The 16,628-nt window shown below is 48.7% G+C and overlaps 1 protein-coding gene across 1 annotated transcript in view; it reads right to left on the bottom strand.

Annotated features, from left to right (window-relative positions):
• Positions 1 to 16,628, bottom strand: part of MFSD2B (MFSD2 lysolipid transporter B, sphingolipid) — a 291,098-nt gene that overhangs the window by 32,557 nt on the left and 241,913 nt on the right. The window contains exon 12 of the mRNA XM_069236021.1: positions 10,165 to 10,308. Coding sequence (XP_069092122.1) covers positions 10,165 to 10,308 — 144 coding nt within the window. The remainder of the gene's footprint in view (positions 1 to 10,164; positions 10,309 to 16,628) is intronic.

Here is a 16,628-nt window from a genome sequence, read left to right as displayed (position 1 = left end):
GGACCGAACTCCACTTGATTAGCCTCCACTGTGAGGAATTGCTTAGCTGGCCTCTCAGCTGCAGGGGCTATCTGTAGAGGACATAGTTACCCTGATAAATACCATTTAAGGCTGCTTCCCTAGGACCCCTGGCTTGAGTCTACCTCCTCGGGTGAGGTAGGGCTCAGATGTGTGGAAACACCAACATCCTTGATACTGCCGCTGTGGTACCACTGGGCTTGACTATTGGTGCTCGACACCGAGCACGGAGTGAACGAGACTGCAACAACCAATCCTCATCTTAGCTGAGAGACCAGCATTGATGATCCCCAAATCATAAGGCTATGGGGAGGGGTGGTCAGACCAGAGAGTTTCTATTGCTCACCTTTCAATGCATTCCCTCGGAGCTGAATTGTGATCCTCCCATGCCCAAATCTTCTCAACAGGAACTTAGAGCCACATTGTAGGAAAGTACCATCTTGCCTGGCATGTTACCCCCATATTTCACTGTATATATGTTGTTTTAGTGTATGTGTCACTGGGACCCTGCCAACCAGGGCCCCCAGTGCTCATAAGTGTGCCCTGTATGTGTTCCCTGTGTGATGACTAACTGTCTCACTGAGGCTCTGCTAACCAGAACCTCAGTGGTTATGCTCTCTCTGCTTTCTAAATTGTCACTAACAGGCTAGTGACCAATTTCAACAATTCACATTGGCATACTGGAACACCCTTATAATTCCCTAGTATATGGTCCTGAGGTACCCAGGGTATTGGGGTTCCAGGAGATCCCTATGGGCTGCAGCATTTCTTTTGCCACCCATAGGGAGCTCTGACAATTCTTACACAGGCCTGCCACTGCAGCCTGAGTGAAATAAAGTCCACGTTATTTCACAGCCATTTACCACTGCACTTAAGTAACTTATAAGTCACCTATATGTCTAACCTTCACCTGGTGAAGGTTGGGTGCAAAGTTACTGAGGGCCATATTTATACTTTTTGACGCACAACTGCGCCAACGCAGTTGTGCGTCAAAAATTCCAAAGTGCCATACGGGTGCCTTATTTATTGAATGACGTTAGCCGGCGCAGCTGACTGGTGTGCGTCAAAAAAAATGACCCACACCAGGCAGCGCCTGCGTAGGGGACAATGGAGCTTGGGCATCAAAAAATGGGGCAAGTCAGGTCTGAGGCAAACTATTGGCCTCAACCCGATTTGCGCCATTTGTTTTGACTCCCAACCCCCATTGAAATGACTCCTGTCTTAGCACAGACAGGAGTCATGCCCCCTTGCCCAATGGCCATGCCCAGGGGACTTATGTCCCCTGGGCATGGTCATTGGGCATAGTGGCATGTAGGGGGGCACAAATCAGGCCCCCCTATGCCACAAAAAAAAAAAAAAAATACTTACCTGAACTTACCCTCCTGGGGTGGGCAAGGGTGGCAGGGGGTGTCCCTGGGGGCATGGGAGGGCACCTCAGGCCCACAGGTCCCTTAACGCCTGCCCTGACCAGGCGTTAAAAAATGACGCAAAAACGGCTGGACGGCATTTTTTCACGCCCGCCCACTCCCGTGCGTCATTTTTGCACATTTTTGCACGGGAGTTTAAATAAGGCGCACATGCCTTAGAGTCATTTTTTAGAAGGGAACGCCTACCTTGCATATCATTAACGCAAGGTAGGTGTCCACGCTAAAAAATGACGCAAACTCCAAGATCTTTGGCGCTAGACGGGTCTAACGCCAAAGTATAAATATGGAGTTAGCTTTGCGTTGGATTTGCGTAAAAAAAAACGACGCAAATCCGGCGCAAATAGAGTATAAATATGCCCCTTAGTGTGTGGGCACCCTGGCACTAGCCAAGGTGCCCCCACATTGTTCAGGGCAAATTCCCCAGACTTTGTGAGTGCGGGGACACCATTTCACCCGTGCACTATACATAGGTCACTACCTATGTATAGCGTCACAATGGTAACTCCGAACATGGCCATGTAACATGTCTAAGATCATGGAATTGTCACCCCAGTGCCATTCTGGCATTGGGGAGACAATTCCATGATCCCCCGAGTCTCTAGCACAGACCCGGATACTGCCAAACTGCCTTTCCCGGGGTTTCACTGCAGCTGCTGCTGCTGCCAACCCCTCAGACAGGTTTCTGCCCTCCTGGGGTCCAGCCAGGCCTGGCCCAGGAAGGCAGAACAAAGGACTTCCTCAGAGAGAGGGTGTTACACCCTCTCCCTTTGGAAAAAGGTGTCAGGGCTGGGGAGGAGTAGCCTCTCCCAGCCTCTGGAAATGCTTTGATGGGCACAGATGGTGCCCATCTCTGCATAAGCCAGTCTACACCGGTTCAGGGATCCCCCAGCCCTGCTCTGGCGCAAAACTGGACAAAGGAAAGGGGAGTGACCACTCCCCTGACCTGCACCTTCCAGGGGAGGTCCCCAGAGCTCCTCCAGCGTGCCCCAGACCTCTGCCATCTTGGATTCAGAGGTGTGCTGCCACACTGGACTGCTCTGAGTGGCCAGGGCCAGCAGGTGACGTCAGAGACTCCTTCTGATAGGCTCTTACCTGTGTTACTAGCCTATCCTCCTTCCTAGGTAGCCAAACTTCCTTTTCTGGCTATTTAGGGTCTTTGCTTTGGGGACTTCTTCAGATACTGAATGCAAGAGCTCACCAGAGTTCCTCTGCATCTCTCTCTTCACCTTCTGCCAAAGGATCGACCGCTGACTGCTCAGGACGCCTGCAAAACCGCAACAAAGTAGCAAAGACGACTACTGCAACCTTGTATCGCTCATCCTGCCGCCTTCTCAACTGTTTCCTGGTGGTGCATGCTCTGGGGGTAGCCTGCCTCCTTTTTGCACCAGGAGCTCTGAAGAAATCTCCTGTGGGTCGACGGAATCTTCCCCCTGCAACTGCAGGCAACAAAAGACTGCATCACCGGTCCTCTGGGTCCCCTCTCAGCACGACGAGCGTGGTCCCTGGAACTCAGCAACTCAGTCCAAGTGACTCATACAGTCCTGTGACTCTTCAGTCCAAGTTTGGTGGAGGTAAGTCCTTGCCTCCCCATGCTAGACTGCATTGCTGGGTACCACGTGATTTGCAGCTGCTCCGGCTCCTGTGCACTCTTCCAGGATTTCCTTTGTGCACAGTCAAGCCTGGGTCCCCGACACTCTAACCTGCAGTGCACAACCTTCTGAGTTGTCCTCCGGCGTTGTGGGACTCCCTTTTCTGACTTCGGGTGGACTCCGGTTCACTCCTCTTCCAAGTGCCTGTTCCGGTACTTCTGCGGGAGCTGCCTGCTTCTGTGAGGGCTCCCTGACTTGCTGGGCGCCCCCTTTGTCTCCTCATCCAAGTGGCGACATCCTGGTCCCTCCTGGGCCACAGCAGCATCCAAAAAACCTAACCGCGACCCTTGCAGCTAGCAAGGCTTGTTTGCGGTCTTTCTGCGTGGGAACACCTCTGCAAGCTTCTTCACGACGTGGGACATCCATCCTCCAAAGGGGAAGTTCCTAGTCCTCTTCGTTCTTGCAGAAACCAAAGCTTCTTCCATCCTGTGGCAGCTTCTTTGCACCCTCAGCTGGCATTTCCTGAGCATCTGCCCACTCTCGACATTGTCGCGACTCTTGGACTTGGTCCCCTTGTTTCACAGGTACTCAGGTCCGGAAATCCACTGTTGTTGCTTTGCTGGTGTTGGTCTTCCTTGCAGAAACCCCCTATCACGACTTCTGTGCTCTCTGGGGGTTATAGGTGCACTTTACACCTACTTTTCAGGGTCTTGGGGTGGGCTATTTTTCTAACCCTCACTGTTTTCTTACAGTCCCAGCGACCCTCTACAAGTTCACATAGGTTTGGGGTCCATTCGTGGTTCGCATTCCACTTTTGGAGTATATGGTTTGTGTTGCCCCTATACCTATCTGCTCCTATTGCAATCTACTGTAACTTAACATTGCTTGCATTACTTCCTTTTGCTATTACTGCATATTTTTGGTATTGTGTACATATATCTTGTGTATATTTGGCATCCTCATACTGAGGGTACTCACTGAGATACTTTTGGCATATTGTCATAAAAATAAAGTACCTTTATTTTTAGTATATCTGTGTATTGTGTTTTCTTATGATATTGTGCATATGACACCAGTGGTTTAGTAGGAGCTTTGCATGTCTCCTAGTTCAGCCTAAGCTGCTCTGCTATAGCTACCTTCTATCAGCCTAAGCTGCTAGAAACACCTCTTCTACACTAATAAGGGATAACTGGACCTGGTACAGAGTGTAAGTACCCCTTGGTACCGCTACAAACCAGGCCAGCCTCCTACACACATCTGATGCGGACATCCACTCCCTACCTTCCTGCTTCTTGAAGACTTCTCCTCACTTACTGCTCTCAAAAGTACCTCTTCCTTATTCGAGCTGCGGTGACTAACTACAGTACAGCTTGGTAACCACTGAACCTCCCTCAACGTACCATGGTCACCCGAGGGCCCCTGCGCCGGTCTCAAAACTACTCCAATCAGTCCCCTCCTCTTTGATACCTGATACTTCTCAACCTGATCCATCCACAGCCCTCCTGCACCCTCCACAGTACAAATTTGACCAAGTTCTGGCGGCAATCGAGAGCTCCCACAAATCAAAGGAGAGTGCACAGGGATCACTGGAAACAGAGTTAAGCTTCAGAGACAAACATCGCAAACTTGCGGACCCAGTTGCCAACAGCGAAAAGGCTGTAGCGTTGATCAAACCCTGCACCTATGACAATCAGCAAGCCATTTGTGACCTTCAGGAGAGGTGAATGTGTTGGATGGGTGGGCTGACAACATGGAGAGCCATTCCGGGAGAAGCAATGTTCAAATTCCCGCCCTCCTGGAGGGGATAAAGAAAAAGACCACCTGCAGTACATTGATACCTGGTTTCATTCATTTGTTTGCCCCTTTGACCTTACCGCCTTCTTCTCTCTGGAGTGGGCACACTGGGTTCCAGGGCTGCACCTCCCACCCACTCCCCCCAGGAGCCCTGCCGTGTCCAATGTTGGCCAATCTTCTTCACTACCATAACTGCAATGCCATCCTTCATGCAGCCTGCCTGCATGGCCCTCTCTTGCTAAAAGATAAACACATCATGATCTTCCAAACTATACCCTTGCCTTCCAGGGAAAACGTAATACCTTCCTGGAGGCCAAGATGCGCCTCCAACAAGCATACTCATTGCTGTATCCAGCTAAACTCAAGGTCATTCAGGAAAAACCCAGTTCTTCACTGATCCTAAAGGGAACTGGGAGTGGATAGACAATAACTTTGGGACTCCCTCTCTCGACTGAGTGTAGGGGCTACCAAACCCTCCCGACCCAAACAGGGACAAGGAGGCTGCACAGGCACTGACTCCTCATGCTCCAAACAGTCGCCGCTGCTGCAGCCTGCGGGTCTGGAGCAAATCATCTAGGACTGCTATCAGGCACTGGAGGACGTGGCAAACCTTGGACTGGAGGCAGCTGTGTCCAGTGACAACAGTGGTCCTCACATCTTTTCCACAGACAGCGAATCAGACTCTTCTCCCGCCTTCCTTCTTTCCTCTTCGGCCTTACCATTTGATAATTTGATGCTCCTGCTAATTTGTAAGGGGGAATTTAGGGGATGTGATAACCCTATATTACACATTGAACAATAGTCTATTCTGTTTCATTCTCTCTAGAACCAATCTTCTGTATAAACACGCACCTACCCCCTAACAAACCAGCCCTTCAGTGTCACTGCTGGGCCACCTCACCTACATCACATACCGGGGCGACACAGCACACCTCATCAATTTACCCACCACAGCCACCCCCACACTATACAGTTAGCACAATGCTACACCCTGTTCAACTTTACACCTGCTGTGGTAGACCCTGTTTGTTTTCAATTCCACGCCTTCACTGACTCCCCATTACACCCCACACCCGTTCTACAGAGTCATGTGGTACACACACTTTGCTCCCATTGCAACAAGAGAGCCGAGTTGGCATAGCCCTGCATCCCCCTTCTCTCTGCTGACTCACGGAACAGAGTGTTCTTAATCTCCACCAATGGGCCCTCTGACCACTACCAGATTTTTCACCATCAACGTCAAATGGATGGACACGGCACAAAAATGTTATTCCATGTATTCATACCTTAAATAACATCATCCACATATAATATTCCTTCAAGAGACACATACTACCAGTGAGGAACTACCCAGGCATCAGAAAAATGGCGAGGCACCATGTACGCTACTACAGTTCGGCATTTGGCATATGGATTAAACCAGGCGTCACCACCACCATCGACAAGGAAGGGTGCTTCCTATGGCTTGAGGGACAACTTAATGGTGCCCACCTCTTGATCAGCAGCATATATGCTCCTAGTGCAGATCAAGACTCCTTCTGGGCAACACTTTCAGGCCATTTAGTACACAATACACACCTACTGTGGATATTGGGGGGGCGACTACAACTGTGTTACTGTTCTCCACTTGGACCGATCGCATCCACACTTGCTGTGCTCCATCCCCCCCCCAGCCCAGATAGAATGCTTTGTCAACTGCTTGAAACACTGGGGGGGTGATAAATGCCTGGACCTCCCTACACCCAACATCCTACAAATACCCTTCTCACTAAATTCACCACATTCTATTTGTGTGCCTATACCTCATAATGTGCTCACAATCCCTTGCTTAATTCCTCCACACCGGGGATTATTTAGGTCGGGTGGTACCAGATCACGATGCACTCATTGTAGATATCCACTGGGGAACCACTCACCTCGTCCCCACCTGGCGCTTGTCCTGAGAATGTCTGGATGATTAAGCTTTCTGAGAATCCCAAAGAACTCACATTCACAATTATTTCACAGAGAATATTGACACTGCCTCAAACAGGCTCCTTCAGTGGGATGCCTTCAAGGTCATCACACAGGGGACCTGCCTTCAAGAGAGAGTGAGAGTACACCACACTCTAGACAAGGAAATCACTACAGCAGATCAACAGCTGCCCTTACTAGAATGCCAAGCAGTGGAGGATGCCTCCCAATGCCCTGCACGGGAGGAGGCTAAGCACAACCATGCTTCCTTACTAGAACTCTTGTGTTGGTTCAACCTCACAGCATGTGCAGCCAGGTGCCACATGGAGGGAGATAGGTCAGGAGGCTCCTTGCCTAGTTGATCTGTCAGGAACAATGTGGCGATCCCAAATTAGAACTCCACTTCCATATGGGTCAGACCCTTCGCGCTCAGTGTGGTATCTTAACTGAGTTTGAGAACTTTTACTCAAGCATAGACAGGGTGCCTTGTCATGAAGGGAATAGGAATGTTGAGTCTTTCTTCACCCTTGACATACCGAGTATTAGCACCACTACACATGAAACTCTAGACGCAATTATTACGTCTACAGATGTATGACTTGGCTAGGAGCAAAACACCTAGCCTTGACAGCCTCCTCGTGGAGTACTCTAGCGCCTTTGCTGCTCTAGCACCTTGTCTCGCGGATATATATAATGAGGCATTGAAGATGGGCGTTATTCCACTCTCAATGAGAGAATCTCTCTTAATACCTATCCCTAAGCCCACTGTGATCCAGCCTATGTGGCTTCTATTCATCTCAATGCTTTTTAGGGACGGATTATAAGAACCTGGGGAACATACTTTAGACTTGTTACATCCAGATCCTGCCAGACCTCATAAACCCTGACCAAAGCAGGTTCGTACCTTGGCGTAGTACTTTCCACAACCTCTGGCCACTTTTTCAAGTACAGGACCATGTAGAGGGGATTTATCCATATGCGGCCTGCCTGGTGTTGGATGTGGAGAAGGCGTTCTACACCATTGACTGGACTTACCTCTTCTCTGTGCTCATGCACATGGGCATAGGGGACCGACTACTGGTCTATAGCCTACACAAAATTATACTAGAACCCAACTTCCTGGGAGAGGATGGGCCGCCTCATCGCTGAGGCCTTTCCAGTGGAATTGGGGCCTCGCCAGGGATGCCCACTTCCCCCCTCCTGTTTGCAATGGCTATGGAGCCACTTGCCATCAAACTCCATTGCAATGGGGTGGATTGGGGCACCCCCCCTCGCAGACATGACATGTCGCTTCCCTTTACGCTGATGATATTCTTCTGTATATTCGCAACATCAGACTACACCCCGTCTCTATTCAAACTACACTACAACAGTTCATCTACGTCTGTGGACTGAGAGTGAACTGTGGGAAGTCCTCCATCTATCCACTGCACAACAACTTGACACCTTTTCACATCACAATAGATGACATCTCTCTGACCTGGAAAATTTGGCAGTATGTTACTTGGGCATCGCTGGTGGCTTTTTAGACTAAATTGCCCATAGCCGCCTCGGGGAGGATAGCACTATCGAAAATTGTCATTTTGCCCCGCCTCCTGTACTACTTTGCTAACACCACTGTGATCCCACCAGGCACCTTCTTTCTGCCCCTTAACTCCTTACTTATAGAGTTCATTGAGGGGAATAGCCGGTGCCGAGCGGCGCTACGGAAACTACAACTGCCCAGGGAAGAGGAAGGACTGGGTCCCCCTTCTTTTGAAAGTATGTCCTCGCAGCCCAGCTTCAATGATTGACCAGGTGGGCTGCCAGCCGGAACCAGAGGGAAACCTGCCACCACTCCCCTCCCCTCACCCCTGCAATCATCAGAAATCTTTTTTCCCAAGACAGCTTACCTTCAAGTTAGCGTTGCCTCCAAGTGCATCATCAGAACTCGTGCCCTCATGCTTCAGACCTGCCCATATGCTCCAGAATCCTCTTGGCAGGTCTGACGAAAATTCCTTGGATCTATTCTTCCTCAGCACTGCGTAGCTGGCAGGGCTGCTCCATTACTATGATTGGGGATCTATTTTCGGAGGAGCACCTCCTCACATTTGAACAACTATAGGAGGAATTTGGCCTCTCACTGGGGCACTTCCTTGTCCGTCGTCAATTACACAACACTAGTCTCCAACTATGGCACACTCGGGACACAGAACCCCCAGTACTCCAAACTGTACTTACCATAGGTGAGGGACGACGCCTCATCACATGGCTCTACAAAGCCCTTCACACTCACACTAAGCACCCCTGCGCACCAAATGGGAAGACGATGTCGGGAGGATATTCTACGATAAGGAATGGATACAAGTTTTGGCATTTCCTCACAAAATTCCTCGAAATGCAAGATTTAGAAACATACAGTTTCACATCTTACACTGGGCATCTTACCCCCACGCAACTTAACCAACATTTTCCTATAGTGAATTTATTCTGCCCCAGATGCAAGGCAGACACTGCAGTCCTACAACACATGTTATGGTCATGCCCCGCCCTTTAGGATCACTGGTGAGGCATCTACACTACTCTGCGAGAGGTCACCACTCCTACAGACTCAAATTCCTGGGAGGCCTGTGTGCTTCGCATTATTAAACACGGAAACAACATGTTGTGCGCCTATGATTTGCTAGTTTAGCCCTTCTACTAGCTAAAAGAACACTTACATTGCACTGGAAGGACCCACTAGCCCATCCCTGAAGGTCTGGGAAGGTGGGGTTAAGAAATGGAGAACCGCAGAGGGTACAGCCCTTCATTATGAAGAGGCCTGACGCATCTGAAGGCGCCCTATCTCTCCGAAATGGGATACCCTGATGTTGGAGTTTGTCCAGCTCACCTCACCTGATGACCCCCAACACCCATTGCCTGATCTAGCACTTTACACACCTCCATTCAACCTATTTTGTTTCTGCACATCTGAGCAGTCTCCATAACCCACCACCCACTTGGTTGCCTGCCTGCAATATGGGCTCACCCTCAGTTGCCTCTCCCTGTGTCCTTCAGTACTCTTCAAAGGCCATGCCTCCACCCTAACTTCACCCCTATAATGTTACTGTTTTTACCCCCTGTTCTCGGTCATAGTATTTTATGGGGGTGACTGATTCTGCCACTGCCTCTATATATAAACAATAACACCATCTCTGGTCAAATACCCTGTATTCTCTTGCAGGTCAATGCTCTACATTGACATTGTTATTGTGATTTTCTTTATGTAAAAGAAAATCCAAAAAATACAATCTTTAAAAAAATGTACTTGAATATTAACATTGTGTTTTGGAATTATACACAAAAGCAAGCAGTAGCAGTTCTATTATAGGAATCTATAGGTAAGGAATGACAATATCACTTACTCCAAAAATAAGGTAGAAATCCCCAAAGCTATCCCTGCTGACATCCTTGTAAAGAAGACATATGAGGAATAAAAGATGGGCTCCAGGCCCTTCGCCTGAGGGTTCTCCAGTCGGAAATTATCCACAACATCAGGCAACATGGACCTTAAAAAGGGAAAAAAATAATGGAATCAGTGCAAGAGAAACTTTACAATGCGCGCAACCAACCGTGATTCGCAAACGTATATAGGATTAAGAGTGGATAGCCCAAATCACACTCAAGTATGTGTGTAGTTGTGACGGTCTATTCGCATGCATTCTTCCTCGTGACAGACGTAATGTACAATACATTGTGTGGAAATGTTCACCTTTAGCACTTTGGCCTGGTAAAAGTTTTATTTTAGATACGTGGCTGCCCTTTTTCAACATATGAAAAAGCTGGACTTGCACCTAATTATCCACACGGTTGTGCTAGGTGTAAATTAGATGTTCGGTTAAATGAAGTGTGTTCCTACGTTTTCCAACATGTTCCAAATGTTACTAATTTATTGTGTGGAGGGCGCATTAGTATTGTATATTTCCGTATAATGTTTAATGTCCATTTCCATCCCAGACGGATCTAGTGTGTGTATGTGTATATGCGGTAGATCTACAACGATGTCACACCATCACTAGTACACCAAACACCATTCAGGTATGGCTTTATTACTGCCCCTTGCGATATACATATGCTGAAGCTACTTTTAGTGCAAGAGTTACAACAATTTAGAACAACAAATTATGATATTTGATGGCATGGTAAAGTTTGAAAGAGACGATGTGTGGCGAATAAGAGGAAAGGCACTGTTACAACATCGGTGCAGTACTGACATCTAGCGGTCAGCTGTAGTAAGGCATTCTGAAAACCTGTACAACTGATATAAATGGCTGTTCCCCTAATGTGAATCACTAGAATCGTGTGTTGGTTGGTATCTACAAAGGTGATTTATGCGTGTGTCACTGTAAAAGCCTTCTTGAGTCATTGTATCATCATTGACATGATTTCAGCAGAACATTGGTGCTCAGTTCTAAGGGCTTCCTTATTCCCCTACACCACTACGAAGTTTGGTAGCAACAGCCGCGGCCCGTCCTTTGGACCTGAGGGGCCTCGCACCCTCGCCTTTTGCCCCTCAAGAGAAGTGTCTGTCAGGCTGAGCAAAGGCCAGCCTGACAGACAATCTTCATTTTCAGGTCAGGCAGCCAGGAGATAGACATGCACTGTTTGCATAGGCTCCTGGCTGCCTGAGCTGAACTTTGCTGGACTGAGGAGGAAACAGCTCCTGTAGGCGTGACCTCGTTAGCTCAACAAAGGTCTTCGAGGCCGTCCCCTTAGGTGACGAGGGGAAGCGTCACCCTTTGACTCCAACATGGGCGCTTCAGTTTTGAGCCCTGAAGCGCCCAGGGAGAGTGTCAATCAGTGGCACCTCATCACAGAATGGGGTGGGGTCAGCAGTCTCACTGACCCATCCCATTCTGTGACAAGGTTGGAGGTTGGGGCTGCTGCCTTCCCTCATTGGCTGAATTAAGGTCAGCCAATAAGGGAAGGCAGCATTCCCATCTGTGCGTGCCGCCTTGGACACGCTACACGAAGGCTAAAGAGGGGGGGCTTATAATGGGGGCACCAATAACTGAAATGGGATGCAGCTGTGGGCCAGTATATGTCTCTGCCACTAGGGGCCGAGCCACCTTGATTTATCCCCTCGGGACGCGTCTGGCCCTCTGGGTGTGCAATACATACAATGTATTGTAGTGGCCGGATGGTTCACTACATCCCTTATAACCTTTAATAAAAATAAAGCAAAAGAATGAAAATAAAATAACAAAAAGGCATCCATAAACACTGGCATATATCAGATGACACTCAGTGTACTGAAACTACTTAGCGTACAAAGTCATTAAGTCTCTGGCTCACAGGCGGAACTGCCCTTAGTCAACAGGGATGCACTCGTCCCTCTCCTTAGGTATCTTCCAGCAGATCATCTCCTGGCAGCTGGGATGGTAGTGGTTCACTGGACTCCTTCCTACCAGATTTAGTCGCAGAATGTTCTCCCTCTTCACTCAGTGTTACACTTCTTCCTCCAACATGATCCATGGCCAACTCCTCCACACCATCTCGCCCTTCAGGAACTTTCCTAAACCAAGATACACTCCAAGATACTTTTATTACCTCTCACTTGACTGTTATCATTGTTCCTTTCACTTTTTCTACCTCCCACACTTCTCTCTCAAATGGTGTGCGATACTTCCACCCAGGGTGTCTGTCTCGCCGGTTGATTGATCTCCCACCTGCACAGTAGATTGGACAGCCCTTCTGCTACAACTTGCTATTTCATTGGTGGCCTTTCTCTTTGCTTGCACCCTGTCAGTGTCTATCACTGCTGGTCTGCACTGCACACTCACCGGCACCAGATCTATCACTGGTCTTCTCATTACAAGCTCTGTGGGCGCACATCCAGCAGTGCTGTGAGGAGTTTGGCGGTATGCCCTTAAAAACTGTTGCAGACAGCTTTCCAGATCTTTGGCTTTTTCCAGCCCTATTCTGAGTGCCTTGTCTAAAGTTCTCATGAACCACTCCACCTCTCCGTTTACTTTCGACCATTGAGGTGTTATTCTCTTGTGCCAAATTTTGAGGCTATAGAGATATTCTTTAAACTCTTGCTCTTGGAATGCTGGACCACTGTCCGTCTTGATCTCCAGCGGGAAAACAAATAAAGTGAAAACGATGTCCAGAACCGGTTTCACACATTCAAATGAGGTAGACCTCACTATTTCCACCACCGGGAACTTCGAGTGAATGTCTATGATCACTAACATAGACCTTTGATCAGGAAAACGTCTGAAATCCATGCTGACTGAGTGATGTGGGATAGAACAGGGCTCTTCAGTGATCACCAGTGCTGGGGGTGGATAACCACTCGTCAGGATACGAAACTGACAATTCTTCACCCTTTCTTCCACCAGTCTGTCCACCATTGGGAGCCATACTTTCATCCTGATTGGGACCTTTGTTTTTGCAATCCCCTGATGCCCCAGGTGTGCCAGTTGCACCATCCTTTCCCATAGGCTGCGAGGAACAACTTTTAGGTGACCTTTGAGCCCTTCTCCGCTTTCACTCAGCTAGTCACGGCACCTCCACAATTGGGTGCAGGCTTCGCATTCTTGCTCCGTCAGACTTTGTATGTTGCCGAGGAAATTCCTCCAGTGATCCCTCTGCAGAGTATCCTTAACCTTGCATAGACTTCCATGTTTCTCAGTCTTTTCAATCATCTCCTCCATTGACAGCGCTCTCAGACATGCCAGGACCACGATCATTTTCAAAACACCTTTGGCACCTGGGTCCTCCTCTTTCTCAGCACCATGTTCAGCTGCTATGGGATGATGTGATAAGTAGTCAGCTAGGTTGTTCACTACAGGCTGGTAATTGATATGAAGTAATACTGTTGGAGCTGGACTGCCCAACATTCTATTCATAGTGGGGCGCTCCGGGCTGTGCCTGTGAAAAGTGGTAACACAGGTTTGTGAACTGCTGTCCACAAAGGTACAAATGGAAGTGCTTACAGGCCCATCTGGTGGCCAGGGCCTCTCTTTCGATCTGCACATAGCATGTTTCCACCGCTTTGCCTGCATACCCAACTGGGACCCACTCCCCATGACCTTTTCTTTGCATCAAAATCGTTCCCAAACCAACAGGACTGGCAACAGCAATCAGTTCAGTGGCCCTTTTTGGGCTGAAGTATGCCATGGTGGCATCCTTTAACAATGCATTCTTCACAGCATCAAACACCTGCACTGATTGTCTGTTCCAGTCCTATGGCACATCCGTGTGTATCTGCACTCTGAGTAGTTCAGATAGGGTTGCCAACTGAGGTATACATCTTCTGCAGTAGTTTGCCATGCCCAAAAAAACTGCAAACCTCTGATGCACTTCTGGGAACGGACGCCTTGATAGCTTCTACTTTTTGTGAATCCACCTGCAATCCTTCTTTGGAGAACTCCACCTCATTGGTGTAAAGGCATATTTCTGATGATGCAATGCGAGTTCTCTTTCTTCCAGTCTCTGTAGGGTTGCCCTCAACCTCACATGATGGTCTTCCAGGGTCTCCGAGAATATCAGTATGACATGGCCCACATTGATGACCCCCACTAGACCTGATAGCACTTCTCTGATGGCATCTTGAAACACTTCAACAGCTGAAGAGATGCCAGAACTCAGTCTCTAGAACCTTCTCAGCCCCGCATGCATAGGAAATGTGATGAAAACCACCAGGCCCTGTTGAGATCAGCCACTATTTCATCAATGGTTGGAGTGATGTGTCTCTCCCTTCTAATGGCCAAATTGGATAGTTTAATGTCCAAACACAACCGAATGGCCCCCGCTAGCTTGGGTTTTAGGGCGATGGCGATACCCATGGTATTGATCCAGTCACCTTTTCAATCACTCCTGCTTGCTCCAGCTGCTCCAGCTCCTTTTCTACCAGGGTTCTCAGATGAAAAGGCACTCTCCTATGGTGCAATGTTTGAGAGCCGACCATTTTATCAATGTGGCACTTCACTCGTACTCCTTTCAAACATCCGAGGTGTTTGGGCAGTCCCGTGAACTCATCCAGAATGTATCCAGCATGCGACTGATGAACTTGCCTGCCGAAAAACACTAGACCAAGATCTTCTTTCATATGACACCCAAGCAGAGTACCTGTGTCACCTTGTGTCACATGAACGTTTGTGTGTGTCTTCTTGTCTCCATGTGTCACTTCCACCTCAATGACTCCCCTTATTGGAATAGGGTCTGTGCCCCCACAGGTGTAGATATTCGCCGTTGTCATGTCTTTGGCACTAGCTTCTCAATTGATGGGTGTCTATGACATTTACGGAGGCTCCAGTGTCTATGAGTGCAGTAACCTCCTGGCCCTCAATGTCTATCTGGTACATAGGCGGTGGTCTTTTCTTTTTGTTCTCTTTACCCGTGAATGATATCATAAACACCACCTCCTCTTCTTGATTGTCCTGAGCTGATGAATGGGCACCACTCACCCCGGCCTGGCCTCATTCATCCTCTACCAACAACAGTTGCCTTATGTTTGCACCTTTCCTCTCCTTCTTGTTGGCGCTCAATGCTGCCTCTGGTGTGCGGCATACCTTGGCAAAACGATTCAGATGTCTGCATTTCAGAAATGTTCTTCCAGGGGTTGTGCACCCTCTCTGCGTGTGGTATGTCATTCCATAACTTCCACACCCTTTTTCACTGGACCTTGCTGTTGGAGTAGCCATCCCTGCTGAGAGCCATTTCAGAATGGCCTCTACGTGTTCCTCTTTCACTCCTGGCGTCGATTATGTTGTGGATGCACTGCGGGCCAGAGCAGTCTCCATTTTTCCTGCTCTACTACCTGCTAGTTCATAGGAGCGCCAGTATCAAGTTGTCGTCTAGCGATATACCGGCCTGTTGGAGGATGAGCTTCCTCAGACTGGACGTTCGACACCTTTGAATCAGTTATGCCCTGATTTCGTCTTGTTTATCAATGCCAGTACACAAACTTGCCATTTTGCGTAATCTTGCAAAGAAAATGTCTACAGATTCCCCTTCCGCTTGCCTTGCTTGCCGCAATTTGAAACATTCACAGTCTTGATTTAGCTGGGCATTGAAATGCCTGTTCAGAGTGGCTACGGCCGCAGCAAAATCATCCTTTGCTCCTGTATTGAGTAAATCCCCAAACAGTTCATATAGCTCGTCACCCTCCTCCCCATGCGTAGCATCATGGACCTCATCACTGTGCCACCTGTTTCGCAAGTGGCGCAAAACAAATTCTGCAATCTCCCTATCCATTTGCAGCATAAGCGGCGCCGCTGTTGCTGGATCTGCTTGTTGACTGAAGGGCGGCAGTTCCCATGACGGACGCATGCGTACACTTCTGCGACGCTGGGACCGCCACATCTTGTTGTGACGCTGACAGGCTTCTTGCTTCCCTTCTAAGTTTGTGTACTCCACTAATGTACAGTATACACTTGTCAGTTCACTTGGGGAGGGTGGTAGACTAGAGTACTTCTTCATCCCCTTTTCAGTAACTCACTGCCGCCGAGCTGTTATTTAAAGTTAAACTTGAGTTTCTTTACTTTACTTTACTTTTTTTTCCAAGATCTGACTGTGACCTCAGTTTAGCAGGTTATCACTCTTGCTCCCAATCTCCCTGCACAATACCAGCACTATTGGTACTTATTCTTGACTTAGGGTATAATTGTCACCTAGTTCACTTGCTCGCACTGTCCATGATGAGTCAACATGCCCCCAGACCCTGCAATGTACTTAGCTCTCAGTGCGCCTACCATCAGAGGCCTCCTTCCTTCCTAGGCCTCTTGCAGCTGCCCACATGGTCTCTGGCATGATCCACCACGCTCCCAGGCCTCCTTCCGGACCAAACGCACCTGCAATGACACATTCCGCTCTGCATCTG

The sequence above is a fragment of the Pleurodeles waltl genome, chromosome 5, assembly GCF_031143425.1.
Source record: "Pleurodeles waltl isolate 20211129_DDA chromosome 5, aPleWal1.hap1.20221129, whole genome shotgun sequence".
In the NCBI taxonomy this organism is placed as follows: domain Eukaryota; kingdom Metazoa; phylum Chordata; class Amphibia; order Caudata; family Salamandridae; genus Pleurodeles; species Pleurodeles waltl.
Note: the sequence above shows the minus strand (reverse complement) of the source record. Positions and strands in the feature narration are given on the sequence as shown.